Source organism: Lichenostomus cassidix, chromosome 2 (genome assembly GCF_008360975.1).
Source record: "Lichenostomus cassidix isolate B80296 chromosome 2, HeHo_3.0, whole genome shotgun sequence".
Classification (NCBI taxonomy): Eukaryota; Metazoa; Chordata; class Aves; order Passeriformes; family Meliphagidae; genus Lichenostomus; species Lichenostomus cassidix.
In genome coordinates this window covers 69,603,885-69,625,163 of record NC_139482.1, presented here as the reverse complement: position 1 = coordinate 69,625,163, position 21,279 = coordinate 69,603,885, and the positions used below count along the sequence as shown (strand labels likewise).

Sequence of the window (21,279 nt, the reverse complement as noted above, 5' to 3'; positions counted from 1 at the left end):
TTAGGCTGCCGCCTGGGGAAAAGAGCTGTGGCCAGAGGCCAGCAGGGCTCGGTGTCACTGTCCCGCCCCAGGCGCTTGTCGCCCGGCGGGCAGGGAGGAAGCCAAGCGGCCTGGGCTGCGCTGGAGCTGCGCTGGAGCTGCGCGGGGCGGGAGAGGAGCAGGGCAGCCTCCGCCCCTGCCCCGCCCGTGGGGCATCCTAGGGGAATGGGGCGGAACGGGAGAAGTGCGGAAATTGTCCCTCTCTCCGCGAGCTCGGAGCGCCTGTCGGGCAGCGTGGGGTGCGGGCTGTGGAGGGCTTTGGGTGCGAGGCTTGCCGAGGTGCTGTAAGGAAAGGGCAGCGAAGGTGCGCTCGGGGGAACTGGTTTGGGTTTGGGTTCGGGTGATGGGGGTGGTTTGTTTAGCCTAGAGGTTGGGAAAAGAACATTTCAAAGCTGCCCTGCGATTGTCTGTCTGCTGGAAAGAGCTGATAGTGATACGTGCAATTTCTGTGGAAGGACATTGCAGGAAATGAGCAATTTCTGATGCAAACTCCTCCACGTATTTGGGTCTGGAAGGAAGCAGCCAAATCTGACTGTTCTGCTTTTAAGAAGCGAAGGGAAAGCTGCTGTGTGTGTGAGATGTGTGGGGTGTGCTGGATGTGTGAGGCTGAAGAGCTTTAACCTGTAGTCTTGCCAGCACAAATCCTTCTAATTTCCAGTGAAAAGGCAAGGAATATTTTTTTATATAATGGTATTAACTTGGAATGATAACTAAAACAAGGATATATAGGTTATCTTAGGAAGAAATATTGTATTACATGTGACTAATATTTTGTGGTTTTGGTTGGGGTTTTTAGTTTTTTGGTAGCATTTTTGTAATGTTTCTTCGTCAGTTTGTTTGTGGAGTTCTGGGTTTTTTTTTTTTTAGTTTGGTTTGGTTTGTATTGGGTGTGGTTTTTTGGGGTTTTTGTTTGTCTCTTTGTGGGTTTTTTTAGTTGTTTTTGTTTGTTTGTTTGTGGGTTTTGGGTTTCTTGGTTTTATTTTTGGGGTATTTTTGTTAGAGAATATTGCAGGGACAATGTAATTCTTGCCTATTTTCTTTCTTGTAGGCAAAACTGTGCGTGACTGGTAGGTTTAAAACTCAGCTTGCCCACGTCGAAGCAAGCTGAGTTTGTACTGAAGGTCTACAGAATTACAGAAGGTAAGAGTTCATAATTCTACTGTTTTGATGTCTAACTTTGGCTCTGCTGGTGGCCCAGTTTTTTTCTGTGTGAAGTCCAGAGAGACTCCTTTCAGGAAATCCTGAACAAAATTCTGTTTGTGCCTGACAAGCACAGAAGATGTCACACTGTGTAGGTATTGGATTGAAATCCAGAAGCAGACTCGAAATTGCTGAAATAACTCAAATGTTTAGTTTGGGGTTTCAGGTGCTTGTGCCTCCAGATCAGCATCCAATGAACTGATAATTTTCCAAGTGAGTCATGATACTTGCTGCGTGGTTTGTTGTAGGAAGTGTAAAAGGGGGAAACAATTGTTCTGTGTTCAAGTGAGTTTGATCCATTCTTGTTCTGTGTTTTATGTCCCAGACTCAGAAGCATGGAAAGCCTCTGTGCAGGAAATACCACTTTTGCTCTGGACCTCTTAAGAAAGCTGTGTGAGAAGAAAAGTGGTCAGAATGTGTTCTTTTCACCGTTTAGTATTTCTTCTGCTTTGTCTATGGTTATGCTGGGTTCAGGAGGTAACACTGAAGCTGAAATACGAGAGGTAGGTCAAAATAAACTTAGTGGATGGCATTTGAGAGGAGCACATGAGCAAGAGATGTGTCTTATAGTCTGTGACATGCTCTTGTGCTAAACTGTGATTGTCGCTGTGGTCTGAGAGAGCAGAACTCTTCCTCTGGTGTGTGTGTAAGAAGATTGTGTTTTCATAGTTTTTTCGATTTGAACTTTGTACAGTATGAAATGTAGAGGTTCTTGGGTTTTGTTGTGTGGTGTTTATTTTTGGTTTTTATACTGATCATCATTAATATGTAATTGGGAGTTACCTGGAATTTTATTTATTGGTTTGATCAATAGGTGGCTATAGAAAGTATTTTTTCCTGCTTCCTTGTTAGGACTTAATATAACCTGATATATGTTCAGAAAATGAAGCCAGGAACATAAAAATTATTTAAGAAATCTCACTGTCTTCATTTCAAACTAGTAACTAAAGCTTGCTTTACTACTTTTCTTTTAAATTACTCTCATGATATATAAAATTCGGCATGTGTTTTATGTAGGAACTGGCAACATTAGGTGCACAAGCAGTCATTTTGGTTCTGATGTTTGCTTCCTTTGCAAATTGGGAGAGGAGTGAAAACACAGGGGTTTATTTCCATTTCTAGAAGTTTCTCAAAATTTATATTATTGCCATTGTTGGAGATACTGGAAATCCATGAGGACACAGTCCTGGGCTAGCAGCTGTAGATGCCCCTGCTGGGACAGGGCTTTGTACCAGATTGTCTCCACAGCTCCCTTCCCACCTCAGCCATCCTGTGATCCTGTGCTGCTTGGCTTGAGGGAAGGAAAATCAGTACTGCTGACTGCTGCTCCCTAATTTATGACTTGTGCAAGCACTGAGGATGTTGTCTCTGTGCAGGTGCTTTCTCTGAGCAATGCCCGGGATGCTCACAATGGGTATCAATCCCTTCTCTCTGAAATTAATGATCCAAACACCAAATACATCCTGAGAACTGCCAACCGGCTTTATGGGGAAAAGACCTTTGAGTTTCTTCCAGTAAGTAGCCATGAAATTGGTGTAATTTCTTAGGGTGATGTACTTGCTAGCCCTTTCCTAAGGAGGTCCAAGGCAGCCTTTGGAGTTTTCCTTCCAAATTTTTTGGTATGAGAGGCAGGAGAGCAATAGATTCTGCCAGAGCCTGTTGTGTGAACTTGGTGGGGATTCTCATTTAGATAATTTCTGTTTTGCATAGTGCAAATTGGGGTAAAATGCATCAGTCTGTACACTTGAGGGTTCTGTGATCCATTCATATATTTGGCTGAGGGAGAAATGTTCAATGTATCTCTGAGCAAAAGGCTTATAAATAAATGTACAAAATCATATGTTATGGCCCTGAAGCATAAAATAAGAACAAGAAAAAATTACCCATATCATTTCCAATGAAGTGATGTCAAAGTTTGCAGTAGAGTGTATAAGCCATTTGATTTAATAACAATTCCTATTTCAAAAAAGTGGTATAATTCCTACTTGGAACTTGTGAGTCAGAACTTTATGGGCTCTATATGAAGCTGGGGGAGGAAATGAGGTAAATTTCCTTGGGGAATGTAAGAATCCTCTGTGTCTGAATGAGAGTTAAATCTCTTGCTCAAAATATGTTTTGAATGTCCCTGTCAGTCATTTATAGAGTCGAGTCAGAAATGCTACCAGGCTGGACTAGAGCAGATGGACTTTGTGCATGCTTGGGAGGATTGCAGGAAACAAATCAATGGATGGGTAGAGGAAAAGACTGAAGGTGAGTGCTTTGCCCAGTGCCCAGTTGTGTTGAATGGCTGTCATTGTTTGGGTAAACACCTATGGCAGGATATAAGAATTAAAATAATCCAAATGCTGAGCTCTTGGTCTGTCTCGTAGGTGATTCTCTTCCCTCCCTTTCCCTCTCCCCTTCCTTGTCCCTATTGCTGTTGTGTATTAATGGTAGAGTAGATAGTCCCCTACATAATAATTAGATACATGTACAACCCCTGAAATTATTTTTATTTTTATTTTCTGTGTGTCCTAAAGGTAAAATTCAGAACCTGTTGGCACAGGGGATTCTCGATTCCCTGACCAGGCTTGTGTTGGTGAATGCCATCTATTTCAAAGGCAACTGGGAAAAGCGTTTCAGGAAAGAGAGTACTGCAGAAATGCCATTCCAAATTAATAAGGTATGATGTGCTAAATTACTGACAAGCAAAGGCTGTTCCTCTGAATTCTTCTGAAATGAACACCTTTAAGAAAATCTTAGATCTTTCAAGCAGGGTTACCATGGGTAGGTTGTATGAAATTCTGTATGCCCCCTGTCTTTCATATAAATACCCTCTTTGCTGAGTTTCTCTGATCTTTCACATCATTACTAGAACCATTAATGTGGCACAGAGACAAGTGTGAAAACTTGTGAATATAAGTCCTCTTTAGTCAGTGCTTTCTTGCTAATTTCTGCCCTTGAGCCGTAGCAATATAATTGGAAAGCAAATTACACCTCTGTGCTCTGCAGTCTTGTTTCTAGAAGTAGAAGAGAGCTCTTGAGGAAGACTTGGCCACTGTCATGGGCAGGCCATGGCTGCCCCTCAGGGTTCCCTGCAGCTCTGGGTTGGCCTCCAGGTGTCCTTACCCAGAACTGGTAATGTGCCTTCCTTGACTCACCTGCTGGAAGCAAACACTGTGGAAAATTGAAGCTGTTATGCCTGACATTGAAACTGTCCCTTCCTCAGTGGTGAAATAAATCCAAGGATGTTTGAAACTGCTAATACAACTTTTTAAATAAGGGAATATTTCTTCTCTCCCCACACTACCTAAAACAGCAGTTCAGAGACCGCTGGACTGACGTGGTTTTAGACTCCTTTGCTTCTCCCTGTTGGAAGGTGTTGAAAAGGCTGGCTGGGCTATGCAGAGCGACTGTTTCATTTTGTATTCCCTGGACCAGTGCAAAGGTAGAACCAGGTTTCAAAATGCAACACCACCAGGATATAGTGCTGATAAATATTCTGCCTTTTAGGTTGTGATGGAATATTGTGTATTGCTGCTGCACATGGAAGGATTTTACCACATTCTTTGCAAAAGCCATGCTGTGTCTGTCTGCACTTATAGTGTGTGATCAGTTCTCTTTGGTCAAATTCTAAAATTCCCTGAGTAGCTTGGCTGCCTGCTTTTTACTTTCAGAGCAGCAGAGTTGCTCAGCACTCACTGTTGACCATTTCTGTATTTCTAGAAGGAGACCAGACCTGTGCAGATGATGTTCACAGAGGATTGGTTTAAGATGGCCTATATTGGGGCCTTGCAGACCAAAATCCTTGAGCTGCCCTATGTTGGTAATGAACTGAGCATGATCATCCTGCTCCCTGATGCAATCCAGGATGGATCCACTGGCTTGGAAAGAGTAAGTTGTGGAGCTGAGTGCAAAGACAGGCTGAATCCTTCCAGGGAAGCAAGTGTGACATTGCAGGGAGACCTGCAGTTCAGTTCCAGGGCTGTTGTGTCCCTGGTGCTCAAGGCCAGCAGAAATGTCCCTTTCCTCCCTGTCCCCAGAGTGAGTGCCCCAGCCTGTGTCAGTGCTGCTCAGGCTGTGTGCTGCTGCCTTAGGCAGAGGCTGTGGAAGAAGAGCTGGCCCTGCTCAGGAGCAGAGGTCAGCTGTGGTGCTGCTGAAGGCGTAGTATGGTGATGCTGGGATGTGGAGAGGGGGATTTTGGTTGTGCTCTTTGGAAGTGCTGTGGCTTGTGCTGTGGCTCTTGTGTGCTGAGCAGCTGTCAGGTGGTGTGTGGCTCCCTGCCTGCAAAGAGGCTCCCAGGAAAGGGTAGTATCTGTTTTGTGGAGAGGATATTATGCAGGTTTGGGCTGTTTGGCAGTCTGGACAAGGAGTTTATTAGTAAGGTATTCTGTGCATTTCCTTCCTATATTAAAAATTAAAATAAACTCTCCCACTCTTCATGTTAAACCCAGTGGGAAAAATTTTGCATGTTACATGCTATGTGAAAAAACCATCATCACTACTTTGGCTATGTAATATTGACTCAATTCTCATTGCAATTGAGTAACTTTGGGATTTTTCTTCAGCTGGAAAGAGAACTTACATATGAGAAGCTGATGGATTGGATCAGTCCTGAAATGATGAAGTCTACAGAGGTAATGGTGTCTTTACCTAGATTTAAACTGGAAGAAGATTATGATCTTAAACCTGTTCTGAGAAGCATGGGAATGGCTGATGTCTTCGAATTTGGAAAGGCAGACTTGTCAGGAATGTCATCTGGCAATGAGCTGGTGCTCTCTGAAGTGGTTCACAAGGCCTTTGTGGAAGTCAATGAAGAAGGCACTGAAGCAGCTGCTGCCACAGCAGCACGTTTAATTCCATTGTGCTATGTACCGCAATTCATTGCTGATCATCCCTTCCTTTTCCTCATCCGGCACAACAAAACTTCCAGCATTTTGTTCTGTGGCAGATTTTGCTGTCCCTAAGGAGGAGATGTCTTGGCAGCATAGGTGCCATCACACAATAAATTTACATTTCCCTGGAACACAGCAACTCCTTTTGCACTAATTGTCTCTTCCAGCTGTGCCTGAACCTCTTGTGTGCTCCTGATCTCAGGCTTGGCAAGAATAACATAGCTGCTTAGACAAAGCATGAACCTGCCATGTCCAAGCCCTCCCAGCCCTGCCCCTGGGTACAGAGCTCTCCAGGTTCTTGCTGACACAAGAACCATCCCACTTGCTCCATGAATGCTGCTTCTGTGCTTGACTTCACTTTTGGTGTCAATCAGGCAGAGTCAGGCAGTGACAGCCCATGGGAGAGAAGGAGTTCCTTCTGCTTGTGACAAGGCTGGAGCATGTTTGTAGCTTCCCTCTCCTTTTTCCTTCCAGTCTCATCCATTTATTGCCTTGATAGATTCCCTAGAGCTGAAAGGAGTCTTTGGCAGCCTGTCCCAGGTATTGCTGAGCATCCTGCCTAGATGTGGTTTTTTTGCTAATAAGTGGAGAAGCTCTGAGGCAAGAATGGGAATGAAAGTATGCTTTTGTACCAGGTGTCCCTATGAGGTATTTGTGGGCTGAGTAGCTTTGTTTCATCACCCAGGACACCTGGATTCATTGCCTGTCACTTGGTTCATGTCCTTGAACAAAGAATGTCATGAGGGAGCACACAGTGCCTATGCAATATTTAAACGAAAAAGTGGTCTTTTTTCTATTATTTTTGTTTTTTGCTACTGTTTTATATTAATCCTAGTAATATTTTCTTGAACACCGTGGTGTACCTGTATAATTCCAAAGATACAGCTGCAGAGGCTTTCCTTACACAGGGATGTGTTTTGTGGATCTTGTTCCTGGAATAATAAAGGAAGTGTAAGCACTGCGTGGGTCTGTTTCTCTCTTTCCAACTCTGAATTACACACGTATGCTTTAGGCTGCCGCCTGGGGAAAAGAGCTGTGGCCAGAGCCCAGCAGGGCTCGGTGTCACTGTCCCGCCCCAGGCGCTTGTCGCCCGGCGGGCAGGGAGGAAGCCAAGCGGCCTGGGCTGCGCTGGAGCTGCGCTGGAGCTGCGCTGGAGCTGCGCGGGGCGGGAGAGGAGCAGGGCAGCCTCCGCCCCTGCCCCGCCCGTGGGGCATCCTAGGGGAATGGGGCGGAACGGGAGAAGTGCGGAAATTTTCCCTCTCTCCGCGAGCTCGGAGCGCCTGTCGGGCAGCGTGGGGTGCGGGCTGTGGAGGGCTTTGGGTGCGAGGCTTGCCGAGGTGCTGTAAGGAAAGGGCAGCGAAGGTGCGCTCTGGGGAACTGGTTTGGGTTTGGGTTCGGGTGATGGGGGTGGTTTGTTTAGCCTAGAGGTTGGGAAAAGAACATTTCAAAGCTGCCCTGCGATTGTCTGTCTGCTGGAAAGAGCTGATAGTGATACGTGCAATTTCTGTGGAAGGACCGTGCAGGAAATGAGCAATTTCTGATGCAAACTCCTCCACGTATTTGGGTCTGGAAGGAAGCAGCCAAATCTGACTGTTCTGCTTTTAAGAAGCGAAGGGAAAGCTGCTGTGTGTGTGAGATGTGTGGGGTGTGCTGGATGTGTGAGGCAGAAGAACTTTAACCCACAGTCTTGTCAGAACAAAGCCTTCCAATTTCCAGCTCGAAGGCAAGGAATTTTCTTTTAGATAATGGTATTAACTTGGAGTGATCAGTAGGGTTGTAATACATATGTGTAATGAGGTGAAGAAATATAGTAGTACAATGTGACTGATTTTTGCTCTGTTTGGTTGGGGTTTTCTAATTTGTTTGGGGATTCTTTTCCTTTGTTTCTGTTGTTTTTTTCTGTTCCTCTGTTTTTTTGTTTAGTTTTCTTTTCTTTTTTTTTTTTCCCTTTGGTAAGACAACGTTGCAGTGACAATGAAATTCTTGGTAGTTTACTTCCTTGTAGGCAACGTCACTCTGCTGACTCCTCCCAGCCTGGCTGGTAGGTTTAAATCCTCGTGTGCACACATTGATGCAAGCTGCAGGTACCAGTGAAGGTCTATAGAGTTACAGAAGGTAAGTGTTAATTCCACCTTTCTGATGTCTGACTTTGGCTCTGGTGGCCCTAAACAGGAAAGTGATTTTCTGTGGAAGTCAAGAGAGACTTCTTGCACTAAGTCCTGAACAAAATGCTGTTGTGCCTGATCACCTCAAAAGATGTCACACTGTGTAGGTAATTGGATTGAAATCCAGAAGGAGACTCTAAAGTGCTGAAATAACTCAAATGTGTTGTTTGGGATTGCAAGTTCTTGTGCATTGGTGCCACCAAATCAGCGTCAAGTCAGCTGATAATTTTCCAATTGAGTTATGACATTTGCTGCCTAGTTTGTGCTGGCAAGTGTAAAAAGCAGAAACAGCTGTTCTGTATTCAAATAAGTTTGATCCATTCTTGTTTTGTGTTTTATATCCCAGGCTCCGAAGCATGGAAAGCCTCTGTGCAGGAAATATCACTTTTGCTCTGGACCTCTTAAGAAAGCTGTGTGAGAAGAAAAGTGGTCAGAATGTGTTCTTTTCACCATTTAGTATTTCTTCTGCTTTGTCTATGGTTATGCTGGGTTCAGGAGGTAACACTGAAGCTGAAATAAGAAAGGTAGGTCAAAATAAACTTAGTGGCTGGCATTTGATGAGATCACATGAGCAAGAGATGTGTCTTATAGTCTGTGACATGCTCTTGTGCTAAACTGTGATTGTCACTGTGGTCTGAGAGAGCAGAGCTCTTCCTCTGGTGTGTGTGTCAGCAGAACCAATTTTTCTTGTTTGTAAAGGGAAAGATTCCTTTAGTATTAAATGTTGGGGGGAAGCTTTTGGGGGGAAGCTTTCTTTAGTTTTTGAGAAAGATGTTCTGTAATATGTAATTAGGCGGTTATGAGTTTATCTTTTTTTTTTTTTTTCTGGGTTGCCTTGATCATTAGGTGGCTATTTAAAATATTATCTACTTTTTCCTTGTTTGGGCTTAACATCAGACAATATTCTCTTTTTGAAAATGTAGCCAGACACGTAAAAAATCCACAGTGACTGAATATAAAACTGGTAGTTTGCTTTACACTTTTTTGTTTTAAACTTGCTTAGGTAGCAAATATGACCTGCCATGTGTTATATGTATGACCTGACAATAATAAATGCACAAGCAGTCATTTTGGTTCTGATGTTTGGCTCTTAAGCAAGTTTGGGAAGAGGAGAAAACCCTGCTGGTTTTTTGTTTTTCCATTTCTAGAAGTTTCTCAAAATTTATATTATTGCCATTGTTGGAGATACTGGAAATCCATGAGGACACAGTCCTGGGCTAGCAGCTGTAGATGCCCCTGCTGGGACAGGGCTTTGTACCAGATTGTCTCCACAGCTCCCTTCCCACCTCAGCCATCCTGTGATCCTGTGCTGCTTGGCTTGAGGGAAGGAAAATCAGTACTGCTGACTGCTGCTCCCTAATTTATGACTTGTGCAAGCACTGAGGATGTTGTCTCTGTGCAGGTGCTTTCTCTGAGCAATGCCCAGGATGCTCACAATGGGTATCAATCCCTTCTCTCTGAAATTAATGATCCAAACACCAAATACATCCTGAGAACTGCCAACCGGCTTTATGGGGAAAAGACCTTTGAGTTTCTTCCAGTAAGTAGCCATGAAATTTGAGGCATTTCTTAGGGTGATGTACTTGCTAGCTCTTTCCTAAGGAGGTCCAAGGCAGCCTTTGGAGTTTTCCTTCCAAATTTTCTGGTGTGAGAGGCAGGACAGCAATAGATTCTGCCAGAGCCTGTTGTCTGAACTTGGTGGAGAATCTGCTTTTAGATAACCTGTGCTTTGCATAGTGCAAATTGGGGTAGAATCCATCAGTCTGTACACTTGAGGGTTCTGTGATCCATTCATGTATTTGGCTAAAGAAGAAATGTTCGATGTATCTCTCAGCAAAAGTCTTATAAACAAATGTATAAAATCATGTTATGTCCTTGAGGCATAAAATAAGAACAAGAAAAAATTAGCCACATCATTTTCAATGAAGTGATGTCAAAGTTTGCAGTAGAATGTATAAGGCATTTTATTAAATAAGAATTCCTAGTTCAAAGAGGTGGTATAATTCCTAGTAGAACTTGTCAGCCAGAACTTTACGGGCTCGGTATGAAGCTGGGGGAGGAAATGAGGCAGATTTTCTTGGGGAATGTAAGAATCCTCTGTGTCTGAATGAGAGTAAAATCTCTTGCTGAGAAAGTGTTGTGGATGTTGCTGTCAGTCATTTATAGAGTCGAGTCAGAAATGCTACCAGGCTGGACTAGAGCAGATGGACTTTGTGCATGCTTGGGAGGATTGCAGGAAACAAATCAATGGATGGGTAGAGGAAAGGACTGAAGGTGAGTGCTTTGCCCAGTGCCCAGTTGTGTTGAATGGCTGCCATTGTTTGGGTAAACACCTATGGCAGGATATAAGAATGTGAATTCATGCAATACAAGTGCTGAGCTCTTGGTCTGTCTGCTACATAATTCTCTTCACTGATTGCAGCGTAGATAGTCTCTTGGATAATAATTAGATACATGTACAACCCCTTAAATTATTTTTATTTTTACTTTCTGTGTGTCCTAAAGGTAAAATTCAGAACCTGTTGGCAGAGGGGATTCTTGATTCCCTGACCAGGCTTGTGTTGGTGAATGCCATCTATTTCAAAGGCAACTGGGAAAAGCAGTTCAAGAAGGGGAGTACCACAGAATGGCCATTCCATATTAATAAGGTATGATGTGCTAAATTACTGACAAGCAACGGCTGTTCCTCTGAAGTACTCTGTAATGAACACATATAAGAAAAAACTAAGTTTTCAAGCAGGGCTACATTTGGTAATTTGTATGAAATTCTATATGCCCCCTGTCTTTCATATGAACACCCTCTTTGCTGAGTTTGTCTGAACTTTCACAGCATTACTAGAATCTTCAATATAGCAAAAGTTCTGGCAAATTTTGAATTGAAATCTTCTTCACTCTGAGCTTTCTTGCTCTATTTTTATCCCTGAACCAATCCAAAATAAATGGAAAACAAATGTCCTTTGAAGAACTGTGTGCTCTGCAGTCTTGTTTCAGAAGTAGATGAGAGCTCTTGAGGAAGACTTGGCCACTGTCATGGGCAGGCCATGGCTGCCCCTCAGGGTTCCCTGCAGCTCTGGGTTGGCCTCCAGGTGTCCTTACCCAGAACTGGTAATGTGCCTTCCTTGACTCACCTGCTGGAAGCAAACACTGTGGAAAATTGAAGCTGTTATGCCTGACATTGAAACTGTCCCTTCCTCAGTGGTGAAATAAGTCCAAGGATGTTTGAAACTGCTAATACAACTTTTTTAATAAGGGAATGTTTCTGCCCACCCCAGACTACATATGACAACGCTTCAGACTGCTGAACTGTCTTGGTTTTAGACACCTTTGCTTCTCTGTGTTAGAATGTGTTGGAAAAGATTGCTGGATTATCCAGAGAGGCTGTTCCATTCTGTATTCCCTGGACCAGTGCAAAGGTAGAACCAAGTTTCAAGATGCAACATCACCAGGATATAGTGCTGATGAATATTCTGCCTTTTGAGTTGTGAGGGAATATTGTGTATTGCTAGTACACATGGAAGGATTTCACCCTATTCTTTACAAAAGGCCATGCTGTGTCAGTCTGCTCTCGTAGTGTGTGATCAGTGCTCTTTGGTCAAACTCTAAAAGGCCCTGAGTAACTTGGCTGCCTGCTTTGTAGTTTGAGAGCAGCAGAGTCGCTCAGCACTCACTGTTGACCATTTCTGTATTTCTAGAATGAGACCAGACCTGTGCAGATGATGTTCAAGCAGGATAGATTTAACATGGCCTATACTGGGGCCTTGCAGACCAAAATCCTTGAGCTGCCCTATGTTGGTAATGAACTGAGCATGATCATCCTGCTCCCTGATGCAATCCAGGATGGATCCACTGGCTTGGAAAGAGTAAGTTGTGGAGCTGAGTGCAAAGACAGGCTGAATCCTTCCAGGGAAGCAAGTGTGACATTGCAGGGAGACCTGCAGTTCAGTTCCAGGGCTGTTGTGTCCCTGGTGCTCAAGGCCAGCTGAAATGTCCCTTTCCTCCCTGTCCCCAGAGTGAGTGCCCCAGCCTGTGTCAGTGCTGCTCAGGCTGTGTGCTGCTGCCTTAGGCAGAGGCTGTGGAAGAAGAGCTGGCCCTGCTCAGGAGCAGAGGTCAGCTGTGGTGCTGCTGAAGGCATAGTATGGTGATGCTGGGATGTGGAGAGGGGGATTTTTGTTGTGCTCTTTGGAAGTGCTGTGGCTCTTGTGTGCTCAGCAGCTGTCAGGTGGTGTGTGGCTCCCTGCCTGCAAAGAGGCTCCTAGGAAAGGGAAGGATATCTTTCGTGGTGAGGATGGGTTACAAGTTTGGGCTGTTAGGCAGTCTGCACCAAGGCATTTGTTAATAATGTTTTCTATGCATTTCCTTCCCATAACAAAAATTGAAATGAAAGCCTCTGCATTTTTCATGCTAGATCCCAGGGGAAAAAAGAGATGCATGTTATGTTCCATGGGAGGAAATGTGTAGTAATGGCTCTTTTGCCTATAAAATACAGACCATTTTCTCCTTGAAATTAAGAAACTTTGGGATATTTCTTTAGCTGGAAGAAGAACTTACGTATGAGAAGCTCATGGATTGGATCAGTCCTCAAATGATGAAGTCTACAAACGTGCGAGTAGCCTTACCTAGATTTAAGCTGGAAGAAGATTATGATCTGAAGCCCCTTCTGAGCAGCATGGGAATGGCTATGGCATTTGCCATGGGGCAGGCAGACTTCTCAGGAATGTCATCTGGCAATGAGCTGGTGCTCTCTGAAGTGGTTCACAAGGCCTTTGTGGAAGTCAATGAAGAAGGCACTGAAGCTGCTGTTGCCACAGCAGCAGTGATAAAACGAAAGTGCTGTGCACTGAGAGTTCCAGAATTCACTGCAGATCATCCCTTCCTCTTCCTCATCCGGCACAACAAAACTTCCAGCATTTTGTTCTGTGGCAGATTTTGCTGTCCCTAAGGAGGAGATGTCTTGGCAGCATAGGTGCCATCACACAATAAATTTACATTTCCCTGGAACACAGCAACTCCTTTTGCACTAATTGTCTCTTCCAGCTGTGCCTGAACCTCTTGTGTGCTCGTGATCTCAGACTTGGCAAGAATAACACAGCTGCTTAGACAAAGCATGAACCTGCCATGTCCAAGCCCTCCCAGCCCTGCCCCTCGGTGCAGAGCTCTCCAGGTTCTTGCTGACTCAAGAACCATCCCACTTGCTCCTTGAGTGCTTCTTCTGTGCTTGACTTCACTTTTGGTGTCCACCAGGCAGAGTGACAGCCCATGGGAGAGAAGGTGTTCCTTCTGCTTGTGACAAGGCTGGAGCACGTTTGTAGCTTCCCTCTCCTTTTTCCTTCCAGTCTCATCCATTTATTGCCTTGATAGATTCCCTAGAGCTGAAAGGAGTCTTTGGCAGCCTGTCCCAGGTATTGCTGGGCATCCTGCCTGATGTGTTTTTTTGGCTAATAAGTGGAGAAGCTCTGAGGCAAGAATGGAGATGAAAGTATGCTTTTGTACCAGGTGTCCCTATGAGGTATTTGTGGGCTGAGTAGCTTTGTTTCATCACCCAGGACTTGTGGATTCATTGCCTGTCACTTGGTTCATGTCCTTGAACAAAGAATGTCATGAGGGAGCACACAGTGCCTATGCAATATCTGAATGACATAGTCATGATTGTTCTATTTTTTTGCTACTTTTTTATATTAATCCTTATATAGTATTTTCTTGAACACCGTGGTGTACCTGTATAATAGCAAAGATACAGCTGCAGAGGCTTTCCTTATACAGGGATGTGTTTTGTGGATCTTGTTCCTGGAATAATAAAGGAAGTGTAAGCACTGCGTGGGTCTGTTTCTCTCTTTCCAACTCTGAATTACACACGCATGCTTTAGGCTGCCGCCTGGGGAAAAGAGCTGTGGTCAGAGGCCAGCAGGGCTCGGTGTCACTGTCCCGCCCCAGGCGCTTGTCGCCCGGCGGGCAGGGAGGAAGCCAAGCGGCCTGGGCTGCGCTGGAGCTGCGCTGGAGCTGCGCTGGAGCTGCGCTGGAGCTGCGCGGGGCAGGAGAGGAGCAGGGCAGCCTCCGCCCCTGCCCCGCCCGTGGGGCATCCTAGGGGAATGGGGCGGAACGGGAGAAGTGCGGAAATTTTCCCTCTCTCCGCGAGCTCGGAGCGCCTGTCGGGCAGCGTGGGGTGCGGGCTGTGGAGGGCTTTGGGTGCGAGGCTTGCCGAGGTGCTGTAAGGAAAGGGCAGCGAAGGTGCGCTCTGGGGAACTGGTTTGGGTTTGGGTTCGGGTGATGGGGGTGGTTTGTTTAGCCTAGAGGTTGGGAAAAGAACGTTTCAAAGCTGCCCTGCGATTGTCTGTCTGCTGGAAAGAGCTGATAGTGATACGTGCAATTTCTGTGGAAGGACATTGCAGGAAATGAGCAATTTCTGATGCAAACTCCTCCTCGTATTTGGGTCTGGAAGGAAGCAGCCAAATCTGGCAGTTCTGCTTTTAAGAAGCGAAGGGAAAGCTGCTGTGTGTGTGAGATGTGTGGGGTGTGCTGGATGTGTGAGGCTGAAGAGCTTTAACCTGTAGTCTTGTCAGCACAAATCCTTCTAATTTCCATTTAGAAGGCAAGGAATATTTTCTTAGATAATGCCATTAACTTGGAGTGATAAGTGAAGCTTGGATATATGTTTGATGTGGGGAAGAAATATGGTATTATGATGTGACAGATTTTTGCTCTGTTCTTTTGAAGAATTTTTGGTTTAACTTCTGCTTCTGTTTGATTTTGGGTTGTTTTGTTTTTTTTTGTTTTGTGTGTTGGTTTTTTGTATTTTTTGGTTTTGCAGGGGCGGTTGAATTTTGGTTTTGTTTGGGTTTGGATTTTTTTGGTTTTTTTTTTTTCTTCTGTTATAAAATATTGCAGAGACAATGGCATGCTTGCTAGTTTTCGTTCTTGTAGGTAAAACGGTGCTGACTTCTCCCAGTCTGGCTGGTAGGTTTAAAACCCAGCATGCACACGTAGAAGCAAGCTGAAATTACGTATGGGGGTCTACATGCTTATAGAAGGGAAGAATTCATAAATGCACTGTTCTGATGTCTAACTTTGGCTCTGGTGGCTCTATTATTTTTTGTTTAAATTCAAGTGAGACTTGAAGCAAGTCCTGAACAAAACGCTGTTAGTGCCTGATTAACTCAGATGTCACACTGTGTAGGTAATTGGATTGAAATCCAGAAGCAGATTCTAAATTGCTGAAATAACTCAAATGCTTAGTATGGGGTTTCAGATGCTTGTGTCTCCAAATCAGTGTCCAGTGAACTAATAATTTTCCAACTGAGTCATGACATTTGCTGCCCAGTTTATGCTGGGAAGTGTAAAAAGGCGAAACAGCTGTTCTGTATTCAAGTAAGTTTGTTCTATCCTTGTTCTGTGCTTTATATTCCAGGCTCAGAAGCATGGAAAGCCTCTGTGCAGGAAATACCACTTTTGCTCTGGACCTCTTAAGAAAGCTGTGTGAGAAGAAAAGTGGTCAGAATGTGTTCTTTTCACCGTTTAGTATTTCTTCTGCTTTGTCTATGGTTATGCTGGGTTCAGGAGGTAACACTGAAGCTGAAATAAGAAAGGTAGGTCAAAATAAACTTAGTGGCTGGCATTTGATGAGAGCACATGAGCAAGAGATGTGTCTTATAGTCTGTGACATGCTCTTGTGCTAAACTGTGATTGTCACTGTGGTCTGAGAGAGCAGAGCTTTTCTTCTGGTGTGTGTGTCAGCAGAACCTGATTTATTAGTATTTTTTAGTGTGAGCTTTGTTCAGTATGAAATGAAGAGGTTCTTGGTTTTTGTTGTGTGGTGTTTATTTTGGGTTTTGAGACTGATCTTCCATAATACGTAATTGGGAGTTACCTGGAATTTTACTTATTGATTTGATCAATAGGTGGTATAGAAAGTATTTTCTTCTACTTCCCTGTTTGGGCTTAATATAATTTGATGCATGTTCAGAAAATGAACCCAGGCACCTAAAAACTATTTAAGGAATTCCACTGGCTATGCTGGTAACTACAGACTGATTTACTACTTTTCTTTTAAATTACTTTGTAAATATATACCATTTGGCATGTGTTTTATGGAGAAACTGACAACATTAAGTGCACAAGCAGTCATTTTGGTTCTGATGTTTGCTTCCTTTGTAAAGTCAGAGGGGAGTAAAAACTCATATTTTGTTTCCATATACCTTTGAAAAAACTTTCCAGAGTTATATTTTTGCCACAGTCGGAGATACTGAAAATCCATGAGGACACAGTCCTGGGCTAGCAGCTGTAGATGCCCCTGCTGGGACAGGGCTTTGTACCAGATTGTCTCCACAGCTCCCTTCCCACCTCAGCCATCCTGTGATCCTGTGCTGCTTGGCTTGAGGGAAGGAAAATCAGTACTGCTGACTGCTGCTCCCTAATTTATGACTTGTGCAAGCACTGAGGATGTTGTCTCTGTGCAGGTGCTTTCTCTGAGCAATGCCCGGGATGCTCACAATGGGTATCAATCCCTTCTCTCTGAAATTAATGATCCAAACACCAAATACATCCTGAGAACTGCCAACCGGCTTTATGGGGAAAAGACCTTTGAGTTTCTTCCAGTAAGTAGCCATGAAATTTGAGGCATTTCTTATGGTGATGTACTTGCTAGCTCTTTCTTCTGGAGGTCAAAAGCAGCCTTTGCGGTTTTGCCCTCCAAATTGTCTGGTGTGAGAGTCAGGCCAAGAGATTCTGCCAGAGCCTGTTGTCTGAACTTGGCGGAGATTCTCCTTTCAGATAACTTGTTGTCTGAATAGTGCAAATTGGGGTAAAATGCATCAGTCTGTACACTTGAGGGTTCTGTGATCCATTCATATATTTGGCTAAGGAAGAAATGTTCGATCTATCTCTCAGCAAAAGGCTTATAAACAAATGTACAAAATCATATGTTATGTCCCTGAAGTATAAAATAAAAACAAGGAAAGAAAATAGCCACATCATTTTCTTCATGAAGTGATGTCAAAGTTTGTAGTAGAGTGTATAAGCCATTTGATTTAATAACAATTCCTAGTTCGAAGAGGTGGTGTAATTCCTAGTAGGAACTTGTCAGCCAGAACTTTACGGGCTCTATATGAAGCTGGGCGGGGGAAATGAGGCAGATTTTCTTGGGGAATGTAAGAATCCTCTGTGTCTGAATGAGAGTAAAATCTCTTGCTGAGAATGTTTTCTGAATGTCCCTGTCAGTCATTTATAGAGTCGAGTCAGAAATGCTACCAGGCTGGACTAGAGCAGATGGACTTTGTGCATGCTTGGGAGGATTGCAGGAAACAAATCAATGGCTGGGTAGAGGAAAGGACTGAAGGTGAGTGCTTTGCCCAGTGCCCAGTTGTGTTGAATGGCTGCCATTGTTTGGGTAAACACCTATGGCAGGATATAAAATTGTGAATTCAAACAATCCAAATGCTGTGCCCTAAGTCCCCTCTCCCTCTCCCTCTCCCTCTCCCTCTCCCTCTCCCTCTTCCTCTCCTCCCTTCTTGTTGTCTATTAGTTGCAGGTTACTGAGTCTCTTGGATAATAATTAGATACATATACATCACCTTAATTTATTTTTATTTTCTGTGTGTCCTAAAGGTAAAATTCAGAACCTGTTGGCAGAGGGGATTCTCGATTCCCTGACCAGGCTTGTGTTGGTGAATGCCATCTATTTCAAAGGCAACTGGGAAAAGCAGTTCACGAAAGAGAGAATCAAAGAAAGGCCTTTCAAAATTAATAAGGTATGATGTGCTAAATTACTGACAAGCAAAGGCTATTCCTCTGAATTCTTCTGAAATGAACACCTTTAAGAAAATCCTAGATCTTTCAAGCAGGATTACCATGGGTAGGTTGTATGAAATTCCTTATGCCTTCTCACTTTCTTATGAACACCCTCTTGCTGAGTTTCTTTGAACTTTCACATAATTACTAGAACCCTTAATGTAGCACAGAGACAAGTGTGAAAACTCATGAATTTATGTCCTCTTTAGGCATTGCTTCCTTGCTGCATTTCTGCCCCTGAGCCATAGCAATATAAGTCGAAAACAAATTTCCTTTGAACACCTCTGTACTCTGCAGTCTTGTTTCTAGAAGTAGATGAGAGCTCTTGAGGAAGACTTGGCCACTGTCATGGGCAGGCCATGGCTGCCCCTCAGGGTTCCCTGCAGCTCTGGGTTGGCCTCCAGGTGTCCTTACCCAGAACTGGTAATGTGCTTTCCTTGACTCACCTGCTGGAAGCAAACACTGTGCAAAACTGTAGCTGTTATGCCTGACATTGAAACTGTCCCTTCCTCAGTGGTGAAATAAATCCAAGGATGTTTGAAACTGCTAATACAATTTTTTAAATAAGGGAGTGTTTCTGCTCACCCCACACAACCTACAACAGCACTTTTGGACTGCTGGACTGATGTGGTTGTAGACACCTTTGCTTCTCCCTGTTGGAATGTGGTGAAAAACTGTGTGGAGTATCCATAGCGACTGTTTAATTTTGTATTCCCTGGACCAGTGCAAAGGTAGAACCAGGTTTCAAAATGCAACACTACCAGGATATAGTGCTGATAAATATTCTGCCTTTTGAGTTGTGATGGAATATTGTGTATTGCTAGTCCACATGGAAGGATTTTACCTTGTTCTTTACGAATTGCCATGCTGTGTCAGTCTGCACTCGTAGTGTGTGATCAGTGCTCTTTGGTCAAATTCTAAAAGGCCTTGAGCAGCTTGGCTGACTGCTTTGTAGTTTGAGAGCAGCAGACTCACTCAGCAATAACTGTTGACCATTTCTGTATTTCTAGAAGGAGACCAGACCTGTGCAGATGATGTTCAAGCAGGATTGGTTTAACATGACCTATACTGGGGCCTTGCAGACCAAAATCCTTGAGCTGCCCTATGTTGGTAATGAACTGAGCATGATCATCCTGCTCCCTGATGCAATCCAGGATGGATCCACTAGCTTGGAAAGAGTAAGTTGTGGAGCTGAGTGCAAAGACAGGCTGAATCCTTCCAGGGAAGCAAGTGTGATATTGCAGTGAGACCTGCAGTTCAGTTCCAGACTGTATCCCTGGTGCTCAAGGCCAGCTGAAATGTCCCTTTCCTCCCTGTCCCCAGAGTGAGTGCCCCAGCCTGTGTCAGTGCTGCTCAGGCTGTGTGCTGCTGCCTTAGGCAGAGGCTGTGGAAGAAGAGCTGGCCCTGCTCAGGAGCAGAGGTCAGCTGTGGTGCTGCTGAAGGCATGGTATGGTGATGCTGGGATGTGGAGAGGGGGATTTTGGTTGTGCTCTTTGGAAGTGCTGTGGCTTGTGCTGTGGCTCTTGTGTGCTGAGCAGCTGTCAGGTGGAGTGTGGCTCCCTGCCTGCAAAGAGGCTCCCAGGAAAGGGAAGGATATCTTTTGTGGAGAGGTTATGATGTAAGTTTGGGCTGTTTGGCAGTCTGGAGAAAGAGTTTATTATTAAGGTTTTCTATGCATTTCCTTCCTATATTAAAAATTAAAACAAACCCTCCCACTCTTCATTCTAGACCCAGCAGGAAAAATTATGCATGTTATGTGCTACATGAACAGACCATCATCATTAATTTGACTATGTAATACTGACTCAATTCTCGTTGTAATTTAGTAACTTTGGGATTTTTCTTCAGCTGGAAAGAGAACTTACATATGAGAAGCTGATAGATTGGATCAGTCCTGAAATGATGAAGTCTACAAAGGTGATGGTGTCTTTACCTAGATTTAAACTGGAAGAAGATTATGATCTTAAACCTGTTCTGAGAAGCATGGGAATGGCTGATGTCTTCGAATTTGGAAAGGCAGACTTGTCAGGAATGTCATCTGGCAATGAGCTGGTGCTCTCTGAAGTGGTTCACAAGGTCTTTGTGGAAGTCAATGAAGAAGGCACTGAAGCAGCTGCTGCCACAGCAGCACGTTTAATTCCATTGTGCTATGTACCGCAATTCATTGCTGATCATCCCTTCCTTTTCCTCATCCGGCACAACAAAACTTCCAGCATTTTGTTCTGTGGCAGATTTTGCTGCCCCTAAGGAGGAGATGTCTTGGCAGCATAGGTGCCATCACACAATAAATTTACATTTCCCTGGAACACAGCAACTCCTTTTGCACTAATTGTGTCTTCCAGCTCTGCCTGAACCTCTTGTGTGCTCCTGATCTCAGGCTTGGCAAGAATAACAGAGCTGCTTAGACAAAGCCAGAACCTGCCATGTCCAAGCCCTCCCAGCCCTGCCCTTGGGTGCAGAGCTCTCCAGGTTCTTGCTGACACAAGAACCATCCCACTTGCTCCATGAATGCTTCTGTGCTTGACTTCACTTTTGGTGTCCACCAGGCAGAGTCAGGCAGTGACAGCCCATGGGAGAGAAGGAGTTCCTTCTGCTTGTGACAAGGCTGGAGCATGTTTGTAGCTTCCCTCTCCTTTTTCCTTCCAGTCTCATCCATTTATTGCCTTGATAGATTCCCTAGAGCTGAAAGGAGTCTTTGGCAGCCTGTCCCAGGTATTGCTGAGCATCCTGCCTGGATGTGGTTTTTTTTGCTAATAAGTGGAGAAGCTCTGAGACAAGAATGGGAATGAAAGTATGCTTTTGTACCAGGTGTCCCTATGAGGTATTTGTGGGCTGAGTAGCTTTGTTTCATCACCCAGGACTTGTGGATTCATTGCCTGTCACTTGGTTCATGTCCTTGAACAAAGAATGTCATGAGGGAGCACACAGTGCCTATGCAATATCTGAATGACATAGTCATGATTGTTCTATTTTTTTGCTACTTTTTTATATTAATCCTTATATAGTATTTTCTTGAACACTGTGGTGTACCTGTATAATTCCAAAGACAGAGCTGCAGAGGCTTTCCTTACACAGGGATGTGTTTTGTGGACCTTGTTCCTGGAATAATAAAGGAAGTGTAAGCACTGCGTGGGTCTGTTTCTCTCTTTCCAACTCTGAATTACACACGCATGCTTTAGGCTGCCGCCTGGGGAAAAGAGCTGTGGCCAGAGCCCAGCAGG

General features: G+C 44.3%; 3 protein-coding genes across 4 annotated transcripts; all 3 read left to right on the top strand.

The window, feature by feature from the left end:
• The first annotated feature begins 232 nt into the window (after nt 1–232).
• LOC146441597 (serpin B6-like) lies at nt 233–7,074 on the top strand. Its single transcript, XM_085052048.1, has 8 exons — nt 233–343; nt 1,088–1,179; nt 1,565–1,742; nt 2,616–2,753; nt 3,372–3,489; nt 3,759–3,901; nt 4,945–5,112; nt 5,787–7,074. Exons 3-8 carry the CDS (start codon nt 1,575–1,577, stop codon nt 6,183–6,185), a joined length of 1,134 nt encoding a protein of 377 aa, XP_084908174.1. The 5' UTR covers nt 233–343; nt 1,088–1,179; nt 1,565–1,574; the 3' UTR covers nt 6,186–7,074.
• Nucleotides 7,075–8,101: 1,027 nt separating this feature from the next.
• LOC146441595 (serpin B6-like) lies at nt 8,102–21,130 on the top strand. 2 transcript variants are annotated; one of them, XM_085052046.1, is made up of 7 exons: nt 8,102–8,228; nt 15,681–15,858; nt 16,729–16,866; nt 17,489–17,606; nt 17,876–18,018; nt 19,069–19,236; nt 19,907–21,130. In XM_085052046.1, exons 2-7 carry the CDS (start codon nt 15,691–15,693, stop codon nt 20,303–20,305), a joined length of 1,134 nt encoding a protein of 377 aa, XP_084908172.1. In that variant the 5' UTR covers nt 8,102–8,228; nt 15,681–15,690; the 3' UTR covers nt 20,306–21,130. The 2 variants fall into 2 exon arrangements, with proteins under 2 accessions (XP_084908172.1, XP_084908173.1); XM_085052047.1 differs by lacking the exon at nt 8,102–8,228 and adding an exon at nt 14,370–14,503.
• Nucleotides 8,135–13,284, top strand: LOC146441596 (serpin B6-like). The gene is made up of 7 exons (XM_085052037.1): nt 8,135–8,228; nt 8,625–8,802; nt 9,681–9,818; nt 10,435–10,552; nt 10,784–10,926; nt 11,971–12,138; nt 12,810–13,284. Exons 2-7 carry the CDS (start codon nt 8,635–8,637, stop codon nt 13,215–13,217), a joined length of 1,143 nt encoding a protein of 380 aa, XP_084908163.1. The 5' UTR covers nt 8,135–8,228; nt 8,625–8,634; the 3' UTR covers nt 13,218–13,284.
• Nucleotides 21,131–21,279: the final 149 nt, after the last annotated feature.